Source organism: Dendrobates tinctorius, unplaced genomic scaffold (assembly GCF_039654945.1).
Source record: "Dendrobates tinctorius isolate UK_male_01 unplaced genomic scaffold, ASM3965494v1 ptg000070l, whole genome shotgun sequence".
Classification (NCBI taxonomy): Eukaryota; Metazoa; Chordata; class Amphibia; order Anura; family Dendrobatidae; genus Dendrobates; species Dendrobates tinctorius.
In genome coordinates this window covers 33120903-33143659 of record NW_027361738.1, presented here as the reverse complement: position 1 = coordinate 33143659, position 22757 = coordinate 33120903, and the positions used below count along the sequence as shown (strand labels likewise).

The window sequence follows — 22757 nt, the reverse complement described above, 5'->3', positions numbered from 1 at the left end:
GACGGCTGCTGCAGAAAACTACAGCTGTCACTTCAACCTGTGATATCTCAAGGCTGAATCAGACTGAATAGCTTTTGTAGCGGTGATACAGGTTAATACACAGCCCAAATTTATCCATGACTTATCTGGTACCTCCTTGACTATGGAGTGCCCACCTTACAAAGACGTATGAAATAAAATGCATCCTTGGCAGGAAAGTGCTACTGTAAACCTATGCCTGAAAACCTCTTCTGACATGTAAAAAAGATGTCTGTGGTGGGAAGTTAAAACCCTACTGTGCCAAGGGTACCCGGTGGAATAATGGCAAAGGGGCGCCCACAATTCTGTGCAAGTCCCAATCTGTTGTCAGAATGTACCTGTTTTTGCAGTAGCTCTGCATGCACTTTACATGTCAGACAATGCTTTAAGGCTTACTTTTGAGCTGCGATCACACGTTGTTACCATGATGTGCACGGTTTATTTTTGCCACAACAAAATGCTCAATCTGTTGTGATTTTTAAAAATAACTGCTACGGCTGGTTTCACATTAGCGTTTTTTGTGCAGTGCATCGTGCGCATGCGTCATGCACACCTATGTTTAACATGGCGTGCGCATGGTCTTGCGTTTGCATGCGTTCGGCTGTGTTATCGTGCGCATGCGTTTTTTTCAGGTGTGCGTCTAGACGCGCCAGACGCAACCTGTTGCATTTTTGGGTCTTTCCAACGGCGTTAAAAAAACGCATGCGTTCGCTTGTGCACAGAATGCGTCAAAAAAACGCATTACAGTCTATGGGAACGCAGGCGTACGTCTGCATTTGCGTACGCATGCGTTTTAAGAGTAAACATGGCTAGAAACTGGTTAACCGCATGCGCATAAAAGCGCAAACGCATGCAAAACCGCATGATGCGTTTTTGCATGCGTTTCTATTGTGCACGATGCGCTGTGCTAAAAAACGCTAATGTGAAATTAGCCTAAAAATGTTACTGGTTTTACCACAATTACTGCTAAGACCGCACCATGTGCACGCAGCCATGCTTTAATGAAAAATAATATATGTAATAAATAAGCGATTGTATGTGTGATCTGGCGATATTTGGTAGTAAATGAGCGATTCTCCTTTTTCCCCCCCCCACCTTCCCAATAAAGTCAGTATATGTTTTTCAGCTTTTTGAGTTGCAGCATGTAATAGATTTGATTGTATTGTCTCACAGGACATGTGCGTTGTATGCGGTAGTTTTGGAAAAGGTGCGGAAGGAAGATTACTTGCGTGCTCTCAGTGTGGGCAATGTTACCACCCGTACTGTGTCAGTATTAAGGTAAGTGCACGTAAGTGGTTTTCTCTGTCTATTTAATGGGTCTGTCTGGGACATTAACATTGATGGCCTGTTAATGTGTGATTGGTGGAAGTGCGACACACTGCACCCCCAGATCAGCTTTTCCCGGAGTCGGCAGCAGCCAGAACTGCTTGGATGCGGAGCTGCTCAGCTCAGTCAATGGACTAGTGTTTGCAGCCGCGTGCTGTACATCGCCAACTATTGATTCAAATAGGGGCGGGTGTGCAGTACCTGGCTGCGGCCACTTTATTGTTGACAAAGTCGTGCTTTGCAGCTTCGCAAATGAGCAGTTCTGGTCGGTACTGGGAGCAGGAGTGCCGGGTGCTACACCCATCAGACATTTATGATCTGTTCATGGTAAAGTCCCGGACGACCCTCAGAGCTTGGAAATCTAGTGCAACAGAGACTTCTCTGTGCTGCGCTGTCTCCTCTATTCCATCTTCCCTACAATGTTTTGTCGCCTGCTTATGGGAATGTTTCTATATTATTTAGCTAATGAGCTCTAATGGAAGTGCATAGTTTCCGCTTAGTGCCATCGGCAATCTCGTTCTGGGAAGGTTAACCATTTAACTGGTTGTTTTGGTTTTTTATCATTAATTCCCCAGATTACTAAAGTCATCCTTCGCAAAGGTTGGAGGTGTTTGGAGTGCACAGTGTGTGAGGCCTGTGGTAAGGCCACAGATCCTGGCCGCCTGCTGCTCTGTGATGACTGTGACATTAGCTACCATACATACTGCCTGGATCCACCATTGCAAACTGTCCCCAAGGGAGGCTGGAAGTGCAAATGGTGAGCTTTATCTGTGTCATGTATTCACCTCACATTTATTTGGTGTGTGTGTGGTAATGTACCTGGATTTTTTTTCCATTTCAGAGCAGTAAATTCCCTAATCCCTCTAAACCAAGCTTACTGTTAAAATGGTAACTGCAGCCTCTACTAGGGAACATAACTCAGCCTTGATTTGTTAACATTGTAGTGGCTTTATTAGTCTTTGTTTAGGTGAAGGGGAGATGAGGATTTGGGGTGAACAGTGTCAGCCGCCAGTTTCTGTCCATCCAGATGGATGAATGCCACTATGCTTAAAAAAAAAAAAAAAAAAAAAAAAATCTTTCAAGGGGAGCACAGGATGAATGGGAGTCCAGGAGGTTAGGCCTCCATGATGGCATATCCTAACAATCTGTTGTCACTTTGTAACCCTTTAGTAGTTACACTGCTTTCCCTTGCAGGTGTGTATCATGTAACAACTGCAAAGCCATCACTCCGGGTTTGCGATGTGAGTGGCAGAATAACTATACCCAGTGTGCGCCTTGTGCGAGCCTGTCCACCTGCCCTGTATGTGGCCAGAACTACATAGAGGATGAGGTTATTATTCAGTGTCGGCAGTGTGATAGGTAAGTGCTGTCACGCACCTTAGTCTATCATTTAATTTTATTTTTGCATCATATTTTCGACCACTAATGATATTACATTTTAGGTGGTCCCATGGTGCCTGTCAGACCCTACATACAGAAGCTGAAGTTGAACGTGCAGCAGACAGTGGATTTGATTGTGCGATGTGTAAGCCATTTGCAGTACCAGCTCCAGGTATGATTGATACGTACTGGCTAAATTATGTGTAACATTTAGCCAGCATTACTGACTTGTGCAACCCACAGTAATAGCTACCTGTAATACAGAAACCCCAATTATGGAAGCTTAAACCTGTCATGTTGAAAATGGTATCTGATCAGCAGGATGTTATATAGCAGGAGCAGCTGATCAGATTGATAGGCATTTTTGTGGGGAAAATTTTAGTAAGGCTATGTGCACACGTTGAGTAAAATGTCTGCAGTCGTTGGCAGGAAAAACACAGCTGCAAAAACATGCATTTTTGCAGTGGTTTTGCCTGTGTTTTTCAATGATTTGAGCAAAGCCATTGGTGAAAACCAGTTAGAATAGACATGTAGCAGATTATTTTCTGCACCAAATCTGCAAGTCAAAAATACTTAATGTGTAGATGACACTTCAGGTTTCTCATTCATTTTGCTGGCATTAGGTTTTGCAACTAAGGCTACTTTCACACTAGCGTCGTGTGACGTACCGTTTTGGAGAAAAAAACGCATCCTGCAAAGTTGCCCGCAGGATGCGTTTTTCTCCATAGACTTGCATTAGCGACGCATTGCAACGTATGGCCACACGTCGCATCCTTTGGCGGCCGCGACGCACACAAAAATGTTACATGTAACTTTTTTTTGTGCGTCGTGTCCGCCATTTTCGACCCCACATGCGCGGCTGAAACTCCGCCCCCTCCTCCCTGGACATTACAATGGGGCAGCGGATGCGTTGAAAAACTGCATCCGCTGCCCCCGTTGTGCAAATCTTTCACAACATGCGTCGGTACGTCGGCCCGACGCATTGCGATGAGCCCGTACCGACGCAAGTGTGAAAGTAGCCTAATCTGCGCGGAAAGAAACATGCCCAAAAAAAGCGTCATAAAACTTCATGTGTGCACACAGCCTAAAACTTACATTTTACTTGGTGAGAACCCTGGTGTTTATGCATACTAGTCCAGTGGGTGGTCTTACTAATGATTGACAGTCTTCCCTGTGTGCATACAGTGTCAATCAGTAGTAGACCTATATATCAGTCTATACCGTGCTGTTTACAGATTAGATTGGTTATACAATGTAACAGGTTCCCTTTCAAAACACAAGTTGGTCTAACACACTCAGAAACAAAACGTATTAAAACATTGTTGGGGTTGTCCAAAATAAGGAAAAAGCTTGTAATGGGCAGCAATACATGTAAAATAATGAAATATATGTATTCACCTTTCCACTCCTGAATCTGCCCCAGCATTTGTTTGGAGGGGGCCACTGCATTGTGTTTTATGCCATTTTTGATCTAGCTCCACAAGAGGGAATCCGCAGGAAATAAGTCTTTGCTTTTGAAAAAAATCTCTTCACTTCGGACTTTTGTTCAGAAATCTGCACCACAAACTCCAGTGATATTTTTCAAAAACTGCTGTGTGTGAAACCAACCCTACGAGTGTCAGCTGCATTATTCCTGGACAGTATTCCTGCATTTTAAACAATTGCTTGGTGTAAGAATACTATAATGTCCTCTGAATAGGGCATGACAGGTCTCATAAAGGGCAACTGGATGAGTCTGGGTATGATATCATTGCAGTTAGTTTTTCTGCTGGGTTTTTTTTCTGTATGTTTGTCAGAGGAAACTTTTCAGCTTAAAAAAAAAAGACATTGCATTGTGGAATCTCATAACATATACCATTACAGTCTGTAAAATTCAGTTCCTTTATTGATCCATTGAAAACAGACGCGATGATACCATTGTGACGGAAGCTGACAGGGAGCACTGGTCTAATAAAGGCTAGAAGTACAGTAATCAATACTTGACCGGAGTGTAAGGCTGTGTTCGCACATAGCAGTCATGGCACATTTGTTATTTTGCATTTTAAATTTTCTTCTCTTGATTCTTAACTCCGTGGGGCAGCATTACTGCAATAGTGGGAGGATAAAAATGCACCCCAGCTGCAATGTGTGAGCACAGCCTAATGGAAAGTATAAAGCGTAATATATTCTGAATTTACTGTTTTAGGATTTGTTGCCAATAATCCCATTTCTGGATATCTCTTGCTATTTTAACCTTTTGAGTACATCAGTTGTTCGCTCTCTAAAGCTAAAGTGCTGGTGTTCTTTTGCGTTTATAAATTACGTTTTTTATATTTTTTTTTTCTAAATCCTTTAATGGTTTAATTGTTTTTTTCTCCTTCGTCTCATTGGGGGACACAGAGACTGTGGGGTGTGTGCTTCTGCCGTCTGGAGGCTGACACTAAGTATACAAAAAAAGAGTTAGCTCCTCCTCCGCCGCATACACCCTCGCCCCCAGACCGGGCGTAACTCAGTTTTTGCTTAGTGTCTGATGGAGGCACACGCAGTCTGGAGCTCCAGACTAGGTTTTTTTTTTTTTTCCTTTCTTTGAAGATAAGACAGGGGCGACGGATCCTATAGAGAGGGTCCGATCTCCCCAAATCATCAACGGGCGACCACGTGTGAGTAGTCCTCCACGTGTTTTCTCTCCCGCACCGAGGGACACATCTGGGACTTTTCCCCAGACAACCATTTTTCTTTTTTATTTTGTAAAGAGGGGCAACGCATCCTGATAAGAGGATTCAATTTCCCCATGAACTACAACGGGCGAGCACGTGTGAGCGATGGGCGATCCCCAACGGACTCCACGTTTTGTTCCTCTCCTGCAACGCGGGATTTCAGGTTGCCCCTTCCACCCCTAGGTAGTGACACCAGGGGTGCAGTTGGAGGCGCAGGTGAGCCAGGGGATCGAAGCATCCACCCCCAGTAGCCTCCCCCTCCCCGCCCAGGGATGGGGTTGAGAGCACCCCAAGAGAGCCCCCCGGCGGCCAGGCTCACCTTTTTTTGTAGGGTCACCCCCTGGAACGGGACCCCCCAGAATGCGCCGCGGGGCTGTCTGTTCCCCCGCCCGACGGGGTTACTTTTTCTCACGGGGCCCGACTCTCTCCCCGGTGGAACCCGGTGCGAGTAGTGCCACATGCGGAGTGCGGCCAGAAGTCCCGCCGGCGGCCGCGGTCCCCGCGGTATGGGGAGATCCGCAAGGCCGCGCGAAGCCTGCCCGCCCCTTCCGGTGGTAGCCGGAAGCCCCGCCCACTGACTTCCGGCAGCCCGGGGGGCGCGGCGGGCGCGCAGTGACCGGGGAGCGCGCGCCCTCCTCCCCCTCCTCGCAGGTCCCCGCCGGAGTACAGCTGAAGCTCCGCCGGCGGCCGCGGTCCCCGCTGTATGGGGAGGGCTGCGAGTTCCGCCCGCCGCTTCCGGTGGGGGCCGGAAGCCCCGCCCACTGACTTCCGGCGGCCCGGGGAGCGCGGCGGGCGCGCACAGTGACCGGAGGCTCCCGCCCCCCTCCCCCTCCTCGCATTTCCTCGCCGGAGTGCGGTCGGAAGCCCCGCCGCCTCTCTCCAGAGTGCACCGCAGTGCCCCCGGCGAGTAACGGCACGTGAAGCAGCTCGTCCACGTCTCAGGGTTTTCGCTGCGTCCAGAGCACCCCGTGGAAGAGGTGGGACGTTACCGGTGGGTGAGTGCAACCCCGTTTCGAGTGCCGCACTGGTTGTCAAGGAAGGGGTTACCCTCCTCCTCCTACCCTACCCTGCAATATGTCTGGCAAAGGGAAAGCTCACTCTTTCCTATACGCTGTTTGCGTTTCCTGTGGGGTCAGGCTGCCTAAGGCGCAGCCGGGAAAATTTTGCGAAGCCTGTGAGTCGGAGCGAGCCCAGGAGCCCCCCATTGTTGCAGAGCCCAGGGGTCAGGACCCCCCAGAATGGGCAGTGTCTTTATCGCATTCTATGATGTCCCTTACGAAGGCAATTGAATCCCTTCGGGGCCCGGGCAGGGTCAAGGATGGTGGTCTGCCAGCGGAAGACAGCTCGTCCACGTCTCAGGACCCTTCGTCCGTTAGGGGCCTCTCTCAGCACCAGACAAGCTCATGGTAAGAGAGCTCGTTCTCCGTCGGCTGGGCCCTCTGGGGAGTCGGCGGCGATTTTTAGGGCATCTCGTTCCCTGTCGCCAAGCTCAGGAAGCGATCAGGACGAGGGCGAGGAGGAGGAGGAGGAAGCCTGGAATCCAGAAAGCCTGGGATACCAGGACTCTGTGGACAGCCTCATTGAGGCGGTCAACCAGACTTTAGAGATCGAGGATGATGTGTCCACGGCCTCAGGTCACAAGGTCTCCTTCAAGAAAACCAGGCGTCCGCATAGAAGGTTTGCCACACATCCGGAGTTCGAGGAGCTAGTCCAGAAACATAGGGAACACCCGGATAAGCGCTTTGCAATGCAAAAGGCGCTGCAAGCAAAGTATCCGTTTCCTCCTGAACTCCATAAAGGGTGGGTGGAGTCGCCAGTAGTGGACCCACCGGTGTCACGTTTAGCATCAAGATCGCTATTGTCGATACCCAGCGGTTCTTCTATTAAGGACCCAACGGATCGCCTCATAGAGGGGCTTGCCCGCTCAGTGTATGAGGCAGCAGGGTCGGCTCTGGCCCCCTCCTTTGCGGCTACCTGGGTGGCTAAGGCCATGGTTTCATGGGCAGACACTCTGCATAGGGCCCTCCAAGACAGGGATCTGCCCACGGAAATCTTGGAGGTGACAAATCAGATATCAGGAGCGAGTGATTATCTCGTCGGCGCCGCTCTGGATGCGGCCGAGTGTTCTGCTGTGGCAGCAGCAAATGCGATCGCCGTAAGGCGAGCATTATGGCTGAGATTATGGAAAGCGGATTCTATCTCTAAAAAATCCTTGACCTCATTGCCTTTTCAAGGCAATCGGTTGTTCGGTGAAAAGCTTGATAAGCTTATCTCAGAAGCCACAGGGGGGAAGAGTAGTTTTCTACTGCAGCAGAAGAGTTGGCCGGCATTCAGGCAGACGCAGAGGCGTTTTCGGCCCTTTCGTAGCTCCTGGAGGTGGACTTCGGCCAGGGCATCCACCTCCGCAAATGATGGTCAGATTAGGGAAAGGCAAGTTTCTTACAGGGCCAATCCGCTGGGTAGAGGCCGAGGCCGTTTGCCCAGAGCGAGGGGGGCCAGATCACAAAAGCCTCCAGCAAAATGACTCGAGGCACTTCGTACCTACGGACGACAGAGTGGGCGGACGCCTACTAAGGTTCAGCCACGTTTGGGTCGCAGTGGCACGCGACGCTTGGGTGGCAGAACTGATATCGTCCGGGTACAAGATAGAGTTTGTCGGACTCCTGCCACGGCGTTTCTTCCGTTCCCGGCTCTCCGGAACAGAATCGCAGGCGGAAGGTCTGTTGCAGGCTATAATGACGCTACAGCGCAACGGGGTCATTGTCCCAGTGCCGAAAAGCGAAGAGACGCAAGGTTTTTACTCCAACCTGTTTTCAGTCCCCAAAAAGGACGGGACAGTAAGGCCAGTACTGGATTTAAAGATCCTGAACAAATTTATCAGGGTCAGGCGATTCCGGATGGAATCCCTCCGTTCGGTCATTTCAGCCATGGATCCAGGGGAATTCCTGGCCTCGATCGATGTGCAGGATGCATATCTACACATCCCGATTTTTCCTCCACACCAGAGGTTCCTGCGTTTTGCGATCGGAGGGCGACATTTCCAATTTGTTGCTCTGCCCTTCGGTCTGGCCACTGCCCCCAGAGTCTTTACAAAGATAATGGCGGTGGTTATGGCCATCCTGCATGCTCGGGGCATAACGGTACTACCCTACCTGGACGACCTTTTGGTAAAGGGGCCGTCGTTTCAGGCGTGCCAGGAGAATGTCGGTATCACTCTGGATACCCTGGCCCGCCTAGGTTGGCTGATCAATCGGAACAAGTCGTCCTTGGTTCCGGCTCAGAGAATCGTATTTCTAGGCATGGTTTTCGACACCTCCCAGGGGCTGGTGATCCTCCCTCAGGACAAGGCGCAAAGGATCAAACAGGGGGTACGGAACCTTCTTCAGCCGGGCTCCAGATCCATCCGGTACGGCATGAGTGTGTTGGGCAGAATGGTGGCGGCGATGGAGGCAATCCCGTTTGCCCAGTTCCATCTCCGTCCGCTTCAACATGCGCTCTTGTCAGCATGGGACCGAAGGCTGCTTTCCCTCAATCATCGGTGCAGTTTGTCTCCACCGGTCCGACGGTCACTCCAGTGGTGGACTCGCGACTCGTCTCTGGTTCAGGGGAAACCCTTTCCCCCGGAACAGTGGTTGGTGGTGACGACCGATGCAAGCCTGCAGGGTTGGGGAGCAGTTTTCCAGAGTCACATAGCCCAGGGGCGGTGGTCCTTTCGGGAGGTAATTCTCCCGATCAACATTCTGGAGATACGGGCAATACGATTGGCCCTGCAACATTTTCAGCGTTGGCTGACAAACCGGCCGGTGCGCGTTCAGTCGGACAATGCTACAGCGGTAGCGTATGTGAACCATCAGGGGGGCACGCGCAGCCAGGCAGCCATGCGCGAGGTCGGGCTGGTACTGCGTTGGGCCGAGAAAAACCACGTGGTAATTTCAGCGGTGCACATTCCGGGAATCGAAAACTGGGCGGCGGATTTTCTCAGCCGACAGGGGGTCGCGGCAGGGGAGTGGTCCCTGCACCCCGAGGTTTTTCAACAGATCTGCCAACGGTGGGGGACACCAGACGTGGACCTTATGGCATCCAGAGAGAACGCCAAGATTCAAAGGTTCGTCGCTCGATCCCTCGACCCGCAGGCAATCGCAGCAGACGCTCTGGTGCTTCCGTGGAGCCAGTTTCGGCTCCCGTACTTGTTCCCCCCGCTACCTCTGCTTCCAAGAGTCATCAGAAAGATAAGGAGAGAGAAGGTTCCAGCAATTCTGCTGGCCCCAGACTGGCCTCGGCGGGCCTGGTATGCAGATCTGGTTCAACTAGTGGTGGACGTACCCTGGCGTCTCCCAGATCGGCCGGACTTACTGTCCCAGGGGCCGATCTGCCATCCGAACTTAGGGGCCCTGTGTTTGACAGCGTGGCCATTGAATCTTGGCTGTTAACACAGGCAGGATTCAGGCGCGATGTGGTGGCCACGATGGTGAGTGCCCGAAAGCCTTCCTCGGCGAAGGTATATCATCGGACTTGGGAAGTGTTTTTCCGTTGGTGTAGGGATCGCGGAGTGGCTCCTCTGGTTTTTTCGATCCCCAACGTACTGGCTTTTCTGCAGGCAGGGCTGGACGCGGGATTGGCTCCGAGTTCGCTCAGAACGCAAGTCTCGGCCCTGTCGGTGCTTTTCCAACGAAAGGTCGCTTCGGTCTGGCAGGTTAGGACGTTTATGCAAGGGGTCGCACATTTAGTACCCCCCTACAAGGCACCGATGGAATCATGGGACCTGAACTTAGTGCTCAGGGCCCTTCAGGAGCCTCCCTTCGAACCGTTACAAGAAGTCTCCTTACCTTACCTGTCCAGGAAGGTCGTTTTTCTGGTAGCGATAACATCTATTAGGCGGGTTTCGGAACTGGCGGCTTTATCTTGTAAACCGCCGTTCCTGACTTTTTATAAGGATAAAGTAGTTTTAAGGCCAGCTCCCCCCTTCTTGCCGAAGGTTGTCTCTGCATTCCATATCAACGAAGACATTGTCTTACCCTCGTTTTGCCCGGCACCGGTGCATAGGGTAGAAAAGGCATTGCACACCCTGGATCTGGTAAGAGCCCTTAGGAGGTATGTGACAAGGACAGCGCCATTCCGCCAGACAGACTCTCTATTCGAGATTCCAGAAGGGCGGCGGAAGGGACTCGCTGCGTCCAGAGCGACTTTGGCCAGATGGGTTCGTCTGACAGTCCAAGAATCATATCAATTCAGTGGCACGCCGGTTCCGGCAGGGATCAGGGCACACTCGGCTCGAGCAGTGGGTGCCTCATGGGCACTGCGACACCAGGCTTCAGCGGAACAGGTGTGCAAAGCAGCTACCTGGTCCAGTTTGCATACGTTTGTCAAACATTATAACGTACATACCCAGGCATCCTCGGATGCAAGCCTGGGAAGAAAGATTCTCCAGGCAGCAGTTGCGCACCTCTAATCAGGGGCGCAAAATAGCATGGATTGGGTGAGCTAAGATCCCGCCCAGGGACTGCTTTAGAACGTCCCACAGTCTCTGTGTCCCCCAATGAGACGAAGGAGAAACATGGATTTTTGTGAGTACTCACCGTAAAATCCTTTTCTCCGAGACGCTCATTGGGGGACACAGCACCCACCCTATTAGCCAGTTGGCATCTGTTTATTTTGAATTATACAAATCCTTATGTAAGGATCAGGGTGGTCCCTTTTTCAGACGTATAATTTCTTGCCTGAGTTTAAGGCGCGTTCTCCTACTGCTTATGCACTAAACTGAGTTACGCCCGGTCTGGGGGCGAGGGTGTATGCGGCGGAGGAGGAGCTAACTCTTTTTTTGTATACTTAGTGTCAGCCTCCAGACGGCAGAAGCACACACCCCACAGTCTCTGTGTCCCCCAATGAGCGTCTCGGAGAAAAGGATTTTACGGTGAGTACTCACAAAAATCCATGTTTTCTTGCTGCTTTTCCAACAGAAGAGTGTGAACCACCAATTGATGCTCAGATTGTTCCAAAGTTTAGAGAATATGGTAAGTTTTGCTTTTGTCAGGTTGGCTTTGTGATGTTTTTTTTTCCTTTAAATATTTAAAGGGAACCTTTCACTTTGTTTTGCCTTTATATACTATATCCACCACCCTTTTGCGGTCTTTGATGGCATTCCTGCAACCCCTTATTTAAATGTTCCCCGCCAGATAGTAATTGGTGCTAAGTGGTAGAATGGCTGCTTTGCTCCTCTTCTGTCCCCGTAATCATGGTCTCTCCTGACTTGCTATAGGTATGTAGCCACCTTAATCCTGTGGTTTCTAGAACTCTTCAGTTTGCTTCCTATTTGTTATGAGCCTACGACAGAGTAGATGATGGAATTATTAAAGTGATTTATTTCTGTCTGGTGTGGTAGCCCTAGACTTCAAAGACTTGGGCAACATTCACATATCCATGTCACACGTCCTAGTGTTACCTTTTTTCCCTCTCGGACAGCACACTGACCCATAGTTTCATTGAACCATTCACACACCAGTTTCAAAAAGGTGCGCAACTCTGATCCGTGAGACTCGTAGCAAATCCTGTTCTCATCCATTTCGCAGATCAGACTCTGTCACTAAAAACTACAGGGATTGGTATAAAACGGACGTCACCCAGAAGACAGATTTTGTACTTAAGTTTTCCATCCACGTTTAATTTGATTTTAACTGATCCATTGATAAGTCAGTGGCGAAAAATGTTCAGACCGTCTACAACCTGCTTCAGTGGGAAATAAAAGATGAGAAAATAATGGAAGCAACTAGGAGGAAGGACACCTGAGAAAAATATTGGTTCGCGTGATTGTAGCCTTATCCCAATCAAGTTCATACTTTATTTTTGTGCAGATATTCTGAAAACCTTTACCCAGGATGGAGTGTGTTTAACCGAATCGGGGCTGTCACAGTTACAGAGTCTAACGATCACTGTACCGCGGAGGAGGCGTTCAAAGCCAAAGCTGAAATTAAAGATCATCAACCAGAACAGTGTGGCTGTCCTTCAGACGCCGCCAGACCCGCAATCTGAGCATTCACGCGATGGGGAGATGGATGATAGCAGAGGTGATGTATTTTCACTGTTATAATGCGCTGTAGTGATCGGCAGATTATAGTGTATCGATAGAGGACCTGTCTACAGGTAATAATTGGCTAGTTTTAGCTCCTATTTTATTCCCACTGCTTGAGTGTAACCGTTTTTGTTCTTTTTTTGAATCACCATTCGGTCCCACAGATCTGGATACTTTTTATATAGTGCTAATTTTTTATATTTACCAAGGGTGGCCATTGCTCACAGGATTCCATGAGAGCATGTCTTTAGGCTGTCCTGCATTATTACCATGTGAGCCACACCCCTTTGGTAAAGATATAATTACAAAAATTCTTCTCTGGAACTGTTTATCTTTTTTTTTTTTTTTTTTTTATATATATAAAATATTCAGAATCTTTGGGAAAAAAAACTAAACATTCTTGACTTAATGACAGGTTCTCTTTTAAGGGTGGATTCACATTTCATGGTTGGGTCAAGCTCAGGATTTTCTTCAGTCTGAATCAACTCAACCGACACAATGGATGGCAAAACTGATATTAAAATGCATCAGTTGCCCTCGGGCGTTTACACCAGTTACTCCCTGGCGCTGGTCGAGCTTTAGATCACAGCGTTATAGCAAACATGCCCCACTGCTCAGCAACAATGCGCCAGCCAGGTGGGAACGATCTCATTGCAAACTATGGGAACTTTTCCTCCATCACTTTCAAATTCAGTATACAAAACTTTGTAGTTGATGCAGGAATGTCCCTAAAACTGTCCTCGTCGATCGCTGCGGTCAGTGGAGATGTAGGAATTCACATGGAAACAGAGATTTCCACCTATTGCAGGTGGCATCAGGCTCCCTGTTCTCAAGATAAATATACACCGGCATTTATTATACATTTACCCTATGGATGTGCCATGAGAACTCTACATGGGAATGCCCATTAAAATACTGAATGAAATGATTATGCAGCACCATATATACATGCAGGTCGGCTAGTCATGAGGAAAAATTATGTATTTATAATTTTTTTAGAATTTTTTTTTACATAGATTCTGTTTCTAAATAGTAGCTTGGACCGTCCATCGGTAGTCCCTGCTGCATGCTGCTTATATGTTTACACTGTGAAGTAGTGCATCCTTCTAAAGAACCATTATAATACAGCGGCACACAATAATAGGTTTTCTATATGCACTGAATAGGAGATTCTGCTTCCAAATATCTCAGAGATAGAGCATCCTGCCCCAGTAACCTGTAGGCTACCCATTCCTTATAATCTAATGACCCAATTTGTGTTGCAGAGGGTGACCTAATGGACTGTGATGTAAAATCAGACTCCAGTCCTGAGCGGGAAGCAATTGATGATGACTCAAAAAGTGCCGAAATAATGGATGGAATGAAGAAAAGGAAGCGAAAGCCATATAGACCAGGTACAGGCTTATTGTGGCTATGAAATTTTTTTTAAAATTTTGTTCATTTTTGGGATAAATGTACGGAAAAAGTTGCATCTATATACCACTGTCACACTTTTTTTTTTTTTTCTTTTTTTCTCTCGATGCATTGCTTGACTATGGTTTTTGAAAATAGCTGATGAATCTGTGAACAAATGGGTTTACACTCTAGTTGAACAAAAAGATTCATAGGACCCTTGATCAGTGGACCGGCGCCCTGCAAACATCCTTTGCCTTGCCTACATCCCCAACACATCCTCTGATTTAGTAGGCCTGGATTCGATGGGTTGTCACTACAGTGGTGATGTCGTGCCAGGCCTACTCCTCATAAAAGGACCCCGGAATGTCAAGTTCTGGTTCAGCGTCATGATGAACTCTGTAACAAGGCAACTCAGTGAGGGCGATGTCCTACTGAGAAAGCTTGTGTCCTTGCATTTTTGTGCCTATTACTTTGACACATGCCACATACTTAAAAGTTTGTACACCCCTACATGGCAGTAGCACTCCCTACTGATAGTTTCTTCTTACAGCAGGATGATGACTCTTTACACACTGTAAAAAAAAAATGTTTGAAAGAAATTGTTGAGTTCGCTGAACATATTCTCAATCTTATCTAAAAATAAAATTTCAGAACCATGGAGGTCGACCCTCACTAAATAAAGGATCTAGCAACTAATGTCTTGGTACCAGATTCCACAGGACACTTGGACATGGAGGTTGAGAGGAGCCCAAACCTTTGATGGGTCATAAATGTTTTGGTGGCGCTAAGGGTCCTTACCAATATTGGATAAGAGGTGTAAAGGGAATGTGTCACTTTCTGAGAGCAGCATAATGTAGGAGCAGAGACCCCGATTCCAGCAATGTGTTCTCGGCTGCAGATCTAGCAGTTCTCTAAATGTTGAGCTCTGTATAACCCTGCCCACATCACTGAGTCTGTGTACACAGTGCATAGGCAGAAGTGTGTGATTAGGGTGGGGTTATACAGAGCTCATGAATAGGGAGGACTACTTGGCAGCAGGTTTACTAGTCCGCTAGTGATCTCCTTACGATTTACAACTTTTTATCAAACTACCGCAATCACCTCAGTAAGTATTGGGGTCTCTGTCTCTACATTATGCTGCTCTTAGGTGGTAAAGTCCTGGTGACAGATTCCCTTTGTGAAGTCTCTAATTGGTAAACAAGTTATTAGGAAATCGCCTGTATGAGATTAAAAAGCATTATTACTTCTAGCAATGTCAGCAATCTTGTCGGTGAGTTTCGGAGGTGCTTTTTCTAAAAGAAAACAGTCTATTTTTGTTAGTTTTGTGTAACCTGTAGGGCTTTGATGAGATTCTGTGATATGAAACTGCAGGTCATTTTGCACATTTATGTTACGGTCTCAAAAATAATCCCTAAATAATCACCCATGTGGTCAATGTAGTAATAATCCCGGCATGTGTGAGATCGGCTGTTGTATGCAATATTTGACACAGTGTGTTAATCATTATCATCTTAGGTATTGGGGGATTCATGGTGCGCCAAAGAAGCCGAACCGGCCAGGGAAAATCAAAGAGGTCTTTATCTAGAAAGGATTCTTCTGGCTCTGTGTCTGAACTCCTGACTGGTAAAGAAGAAGGTATGTGTCACAAGTAGCACATTTTAGTTTTTGGACATAAACTTTTTGGTCTCTGTTCACGCCAGTCTTGTATTTAAAGTGGTCTCCTGCTGTATTTTTGTGTAATGATGTGATCTTTGTAAATACCATACAATCCTTCAAGATGGGAGTCAAGAACTTTGAAAATAGGAAAAAAAAATAGATCTTCTAAATTACTTACCTAATTGTGGTTTGTTTCCTCTAAGCTTGGAACGAACCTCTGCCAGGAACTCCTGTAGATGAATGTATGCCTGGCTCTGATACCACCGAGAAAATAAAGAAACGCTACCGGAAAAAGAAAAACAAATTGGAAGAAATTTTTCCTGCATATCTCCAGGTATTTTGCTGTACTTGTTATTGGTGTATACAGAAATAATCTGTTTCAATCACATGCAACAAATTGTGACCCCAGTCTAACAGAGCAGTCGACTTAATCAGTGATGCTGCCTGGTTCTCCATGACATAAGCAGCATTTTAGAGTATGGCCAATTGAGGACATATAAACGGAAATGTTTGCTTTGAATTTACAATTAAATCCGTTAAATCTGCATCAGCCGTGTGTAGATTTCTTCTATCCATTACAGGGGGGTAATTGCTCTTAAACTCTGCAACATCATTGACTTGCTGCAGATCTAATATCCACATAATAGATCAATTTCTGTGCAATTTAGAATTGATGCAGTTTAATCCACTCTGCCAGAAAATCTGCAGCATATCTTGCTCTTGTAAATGTACCCTAAGAATTCATAGTGATAAGATGGATTTTGTCCCAAAACCAGTTCATAAATTTTGTTACAAATTTCACTCTTCTCCTACGCCTCATTGGGGGACACAGGACCATGGGTGTTATGTTGCTGCCACTATGAGGACACTAAAGAGCCTGTCACACTAAGCGATATCGCTAGCAATATCGCTATAACGTCACTGGATTTTGTGACGTTATAGCGATATTGCTAGCGATATCGCTATGTCTGATACCTCCGACCGCTCCCCCGCTGCTGATCGCGCGAGAACGTCCTGGACCGTTTCTCGTCGTCCGCTTCCTGCTGGGCTTCCTGTGGAGAGACGAGCATGGACGCGGGCGGGAGGACGTCAGGATCGCCTAGTGTGACAGGTAAGTAGCGACCCCCGACCCCTGCGATGTCGCTGGTGAGATCTGCCTGTGTGGCAGCTCACTAGTGACCACTTAGCGATGCACCAGCGATCCTGACCGCGTCATATCGCTGGTGCATCACTAAGTGTGACAGTACCTTAAGTGAACATAGAAAGATTAACTCCTCCTCTGCAGTATACACCCTCCTGCTGGCTTAGATTGAACCAGTTCTTGCTTAGTGTCTGTAGGAGGCACTCAGACCCCAACATTTTTATTTTCCCTTTTTGATTTTTCTGTAAATTTTTATTTTTTAACTAACGGATAGAAGGGGACGACGGATCCTTTCAAGGTTCCGATCTCCCTCGAATCATCAACAGGCGAGAACGCGGAGTGTCGCCTCGCCGTACCCTCGTCTCCTACCTCGGTCAGTGCGGGGTCCCTGGAAGCGCCACGGTGGGGCCGAGCAGGTCTCCACAGCAGTGTGCGGAGCAAGGGGTCCGGAGGACAGCCGTCTCCAGAGTGCCAGCACCAGAGGTATGTATTCCCGGGCCCCTCCTGGTGCGTTCCCCCCGGGGTCCGATCCTCTCCTCATCCGGGTCCAACGTTGGCGCCCAGTCGGCAGGCGCAGGGCGGCGCACAGGGGGGCTAGAGGCATTACTGAGCCGGGGGCGCTGTGCCGACTCCTTTCCGCGCGCTCCCGCGGTCTCAGGTTAGTGGCGGGGGTGAGGCGGCGGAGGGGGCCGGCAACGCCGAAACCGGAAGTCGGGTGCCGGCCGGCTTTGCGGTATGCGCCGCAGAAGCACAGCTATCCTGGGTCGCGTGCAGCGGCTGGAGGGGGTGGGGGGAAAAGCACGGGGCGGGGAGGTCGCGGGAGGGTCCCGGGTGGGAGGTGTCCTCGGCCAGAACCCTGCTGACCCTGATATCAGGAGGCATTATAAGGCAGGCTGGGATGCTGCTGGGTGCTTCTGAAGGCCCATTGCAGCAATGGATACAACGGAAGCCCCCATAGACCAGCAGGACGAGGTGCAGGAGCGCCCGCAGAAACAGGCCACAGTGAAGCCACATACAAGTGGCCAGCAAAAGAAGCAAGGACGAACGAGCAGACAAAGCCGCTGAAGTTCCTCCAGACTGAAGGATCCCCCTGCCTCCCTCCGTGATCCGGTACCTGCTTCAACTGCATGGGTAAGAGATCTCCGTGAAAGTACCCTGATGCAGTGTTCCCTTATGTTTTTTTTTCGCAGGGGAAGAAAAGTTCGGGAAAACAGAAGCACAGGGAATGTGCCCTCTGTAGTTGCCCCTTGCCAGATGCCCACCCTAAAAAGTTGTCAGCCATGCGTGCGACAGACGGTAGGGTTTAAAAGGGAGCGGAAGAGACGCCTGACTTCACCACAAGCCTGAGGGAGATAATCAGGACAGAGATGAAAGCCCTATAATAAGGGGAACCTTCTAGGACAGGGGTGTGGAATCTTTTTTCTGCGAAGGGCCATTTGGATATTTATACCATCCATCGGGGGCCGTACAAACTCCGCCCACAAATTACATCCGGACTCTGGCACTGATGTCAGGACGTAATCTTTTATTGCATGCCCTTCAGTGTTCATTAGTGAACACTGCGTGTGTGTGCTAACAGAGCAAGAAGAAATTAATGAGTTTGTGGCAATCAAAATACAGCTCCCTGCACAAGAATGCGGTCCCTGAGAATCTGCCTGGGGGCCTGATAAAAGGTCATCGAGGGCTGTAAATGGCCCAGGGGCCTGAGGTTCCCCATCCCTGTTCTAGGAGAAGAGAGGCTAGTTTTTCAGGCTCGGAGTCCTCGGTCGCCCCTAGGAAAGACGATGACTCTTCAGAGTCCCCGACCTCCTCTTCGTCTTCTTCAGATGAAGACTCTAGCCGGTTCTGCTTTCCCTTAGACCAAATGGATAGGCTAGTCAAAGCAATAAGGTCCACCATGGGGGTAGCAGACACAAAGCCGGACCTCTCAGCACAGGACATGATTTTCGGGGGTCTAGATCCGAGGAAGCGCAGGACTAGTCCATTAAATGATTAAGTCCAGAGCCTGATAGAGAATGGAAGAGGCCTGAAAAAAGGGGCACCTTGCCACCAGCCTTCAAGCGGAGGTACCCTTTTGATGACCCAGTGGTAAGCAGATGGGCAAAGGCCCCTAAGCTTGACGCAGCAGTAGCCAAAGCCTCCAAAAAATCCTCCATACCCTTTGACGACATGGCCTCCTTAAAAGATCAGTTGGATAAAAAAGCAGATTCTTTTCTAAAGGGAACATGGGAGATGTCAGCGGGCACTCTAAGACCAGAGGTAGCTGCCACATGTACAGCCAGATCCATGATGGTTTGGCTAGATCAACTGGATTCTCAGCTGAAAGACGGAGCCTCGAGAGCATCCATCCGGAAAACCCTGCCGATCATCCAAAATGCTGCTGCTTTTTTAGCTGATGCTTCGGCGGACTCTGCAAGGATGGCGGCCAGGACCGCAGGATTATCTAATGCATCCCAAAGGGCGCTCTGGTTGAAGTGTTGGCCGGGAGATATCCAGGCCAGGTCCCGACTGTGTTCCATTCCGTGTGTGGGGGAATATCTATTTGGTCCCGTCCTGGACGAACTGTTAGAAAAAGCCGGGGATGATAAAAAGAAATTACCCAGTCTGCCGAACCCTTCTTATAGACGTCCCTTTATCAGGAAGGGATATTTCCGTAGAAGGTCATCCAGAGATCAAGACAGATGGGATGTAAAAAGAAGGGAAGGTACAGGATTTATGTTTGGAGGAGGGGGGCGCCAGGAAGGTCCAGCACGTGACGCTAAAAAGCTGCCCCAATGACTAGTTGCTCCGGTAGGAGGGAGACTAGCTGCCTTCTACTCGGCCTGGTCGCTGATCTCTAGTAGCAACTGGATACTGGGGTTGATAGCTGCGGGACTACGACTAGAATTCTGGGTTCCCCAAGATCGATTTAAGGTCACCCCATTCAGGTCTTCCCCATCAGAACAAGCTGCCCTGGAGGCCGAGGTTCATGATCTATGCCAGAGGTTCCAGAGGGAGAAAGGGGAAAAGGTTTCTACTCCCCTCTGTTCCTAGTCCGTAAGCCAGACAGCTCCTTCAGGACTATAATAAATCTTAAGGCCCTCAACGAGTTTCTGGTCATACGTCCGGTCAAAATGGAAACCATCAATTCCACAATAAAATTGCTTTTTCAAAATTGCTTTATGGTGGTGGTAGATTTAAAAGATGCCTACTACCATATACCCATTCATGCAGCTCATCAGCGTTTCCTCAGGGTGGCAGTTCAGTTAGATGGGTCATTTTGAACATTTCCAATATGCGGCCCTCCCCTCTGGGGTGGCAGTCGCTCCCCGGGTGTTTACTAAAGTTATAGCAGAGGTTATGGCCCATCTACGTGAATCAGAAATTCTAGTAGTCCCCTACCTGGATGACTTCCTTTATTGTAGGCAAAACGGCGGAACATTGTTTGGAACGGCTACAAAGGGCAATGTCTGCCCTAGAGCGGTTAGGATGGTTGCTTAACATCAAAAAAATCTCGGTTACAGCCGATGAGAGTCCAGCAATTCTTAGGCCTAATCCTAGATTCTGAGAAACAGGAATGCCATCTGCCTCCGGAGAAGCTTGTTCGCCTACACTATCAGGTCCTGAACGCTTCCAATAACCCCACCATGTCCCTCAGGAAAGCCATGTCCCTTCTGGGTTCTCTCTCGTCCTGTATCCCCGTGGTCCAGTGGGCCCAGTTTCATGCAAGGAAACTACAGGGCGAGGTTTTATTACATCAAAGAGTTCTTGGGGGTTACTTGGAGGGCCAGCTAACTTTGTCCCGAAACACAAGGGAGTCCCTAGAGTGGTGGCTAGAGAAGGATAATTTATCCAGAGGGGTGCCCTGGGAGTATAACACAACCCGCATAATCACCACAGATGCAAGCCCCTCCGGTTGGGGGGCCCATGTGGGTGAGATTCTGGTCCAGGGCCTATGGGAGCATCATCAGGTAGAAATGTCGTCTAACCTGAAAGAATTGACAGCAGTGGAGCAGGCAGCTAAAAAGCTACTTGTGTATCTACAGGGCCATCACGTGCGAGTGTTCTCCGACAATCACGTCATCGTGGCTTATATCAATCACCAAGGCGGGACTTGTTCCAAACCCCTGATGAATGTAGCAGAGCGTTTGTTCCAACTAGCAGAGCAGCATTTTCTATCTTTAACAGCCCTACATATAAAAGGGAAAGAAAACATCACGGCAGATTTCTTAAGCCGCAGTCTTCTAAAGCAAGGAGAATGGTCCCTAAAAACCTCCATCTTCAACCTGATTGTACAAAGGTGGGGACAACCAGAGGTAGATCTCTTCACCACCAAGGAAAACAGGAATATAAGACAATTCTGCTCCCTAAATCCCAGAGAGAATCCTCTGGCGGTAGATGCCTTTTTGATAAAATGGGACTTCAGGCTAGCCTACGTCTTCCCTCCCCTATCTCTACTACCCCTGGTGATGAGGAAAATCAGAAAAGACAGGGCAAGGGTTATAGTTATCTCTCCATTTTGACCAAGGAGGGCATGGTTCTCATGCCTCAGGACCATGTAGGTGTCCGATCCTTGGGTTCTTCCGGACATCCCGGATCTCCTATCCCAGGGTCCAGTCTTCCATCCCCAGGTGGCTTGCCTACATCTGACGGTGTGGAGTTTGAACGGTCACTGCTAAAAGATAAAGGTTTCTCCCCAGACCTGATTAACACCCTACTTAAAAGTAAGAAAATCATTACAACCAAAATTTACATCAGAATTTGGAAAAAATTCCTTCAGAACTGAGGAGTAGTCGCTGGGGATTCAGCGCCTATAATTCAAATCTTAGAATTTCTACAGAAAGGTCTGGACATGGGGCTCTCCACCAGTACCCTTAAAGTACAAGTATCGGCCTTGGGGGCCCTCTTTAGCTGCAACATCACTGGTAATTACTGGGTCAGTAGATTCATTAAAGCGGCAGGTAGATCCAGACCGGTAGTGAAGGATAGACTCATGCCATGGGACTTGAACCTAGTCCTCACGGCTAGGACGGAAGCTCCATTTGAACCTATCTCATCAGCTTCCATAAAAAACCTGTCCCTCGAAGTAGCTTTCCTGGTAGCTCTGACGTCAGCTCGTAGAGTAAGCGACATCCATGCATTATCTAGGAATCCTCCTTATATACAGCTCAGAGACGATAGGGTAATACTTAGGCCTGATCCAGCGTACTTACCTAAGGTAGTTTCTAGCTTTCATATGACACATGAAATAGTCCTTCCATCCTTCCTCCCCAATCCAGCTAACGAGAAGGAAAAGAAACTACACACCCTGGATGTTAGGAGATGTCTCATAGAATATCTGGCAGTTACCGATCCCTGGAAGAAAGAGAATGCCCTGTTTGTCTCCCATCAAGGCCCTAGGAAAGGTCTTAGAGCATGAAAAAATACGCTAGCCAGGTGGATTAGAGAGGCTATTTCAATAGCATACACCTCAAAAGGCAGGTCGGCACCTGGGAAGCTGAGGGCGCATTCCACCAGAGCCATGGCGACCTCGTGGGCTGAAAGATCGTAAGTCTCCATTGACCAAATATGTAAGGCGGCTATGTGGTCCTCTCCGTGCACCTTTTATAGTCATTATAGACTAGACCTGGGTGCTTCCGCAGACCTCTCCTTTGGTGTAAAGGTGTTGCAGGCTGTAGTCCCTCCCTAAAGTAGTTATTGCTGTCTGTAATTCTCTCAGGAGGTGCTGTCATGGACGACCGAAAAAAGTCTGTTACTCACCGGTTAACGGTATTTTTCGGAGTCCATGACAGCACCCGTATATTCCCTTCCCTTAGTTAATTTGGGTGTGCACATCTTCCTCTTGTATATGTCCACTGGTGATAAATAATTAAGTAGTAATAGTATTGTACATAAATCATGCCATTAACCTTGGAGGTCCTCTTGTGCTCTGTAATCCAACTGATGCGTGGGAGAGGTGCCGCCCTTTTTGTATCTGTAGGTTTCCTGTTCCTGAAGGGCGGATCCCCTCTCAGGTGGTGCTGTCATGGACTCCGAAAAATACCGTTAACCGGTGAGTAACTAAGACTTTTCCAAGCCATACAAGTGCTCCGAAAGGACC

General features: G+C 48.5%; 1 protein-coding gene across 6 annotated transcripts in view; it reads left to right on the top strand.

Annotated features, from left to right (window-relative positions):
* The window catches only part of KMT2C (lysine methyltransferase 2C), a 312840-nt gene that overhangs the window by 164387 nt on the left and 125696 nt on the right, over positions 1-22757 (top strand). For all 6 annotated transcript variants that reach the window (XM_073581565.1, XM_073581564.1, XM_073581563.1 and 3 more), the window contains 9 exons: positions 1192-1296; positions 1920-2101; positions 2539-2703; positions 2787-2896; positions 11378-11431; positions 12269-12481; positions 13752-13880; positions 15397-15516; positions 15741-15871. In XM_073581565.1, the coding sequence (XP_073437666.1) occupies positions 1192-1296; positions 1920-2101; positions 2539-2703; positions 2787-2896; positions 11378-11431; positions 12269-12481; positions 13752-13880; positions 15397-15516; positions 15741-15871 (1209 nt within the window). The remainder of the gene's footprint in view (positions 1-1191; positions 1297-1919; positions 2102-2538; positions 2704-2786; positions 2897-11377; positions 11432-12268; positions 12482-13751; positions 13881-15396; positions 15517-15740; positions 15872-22757) is intronic.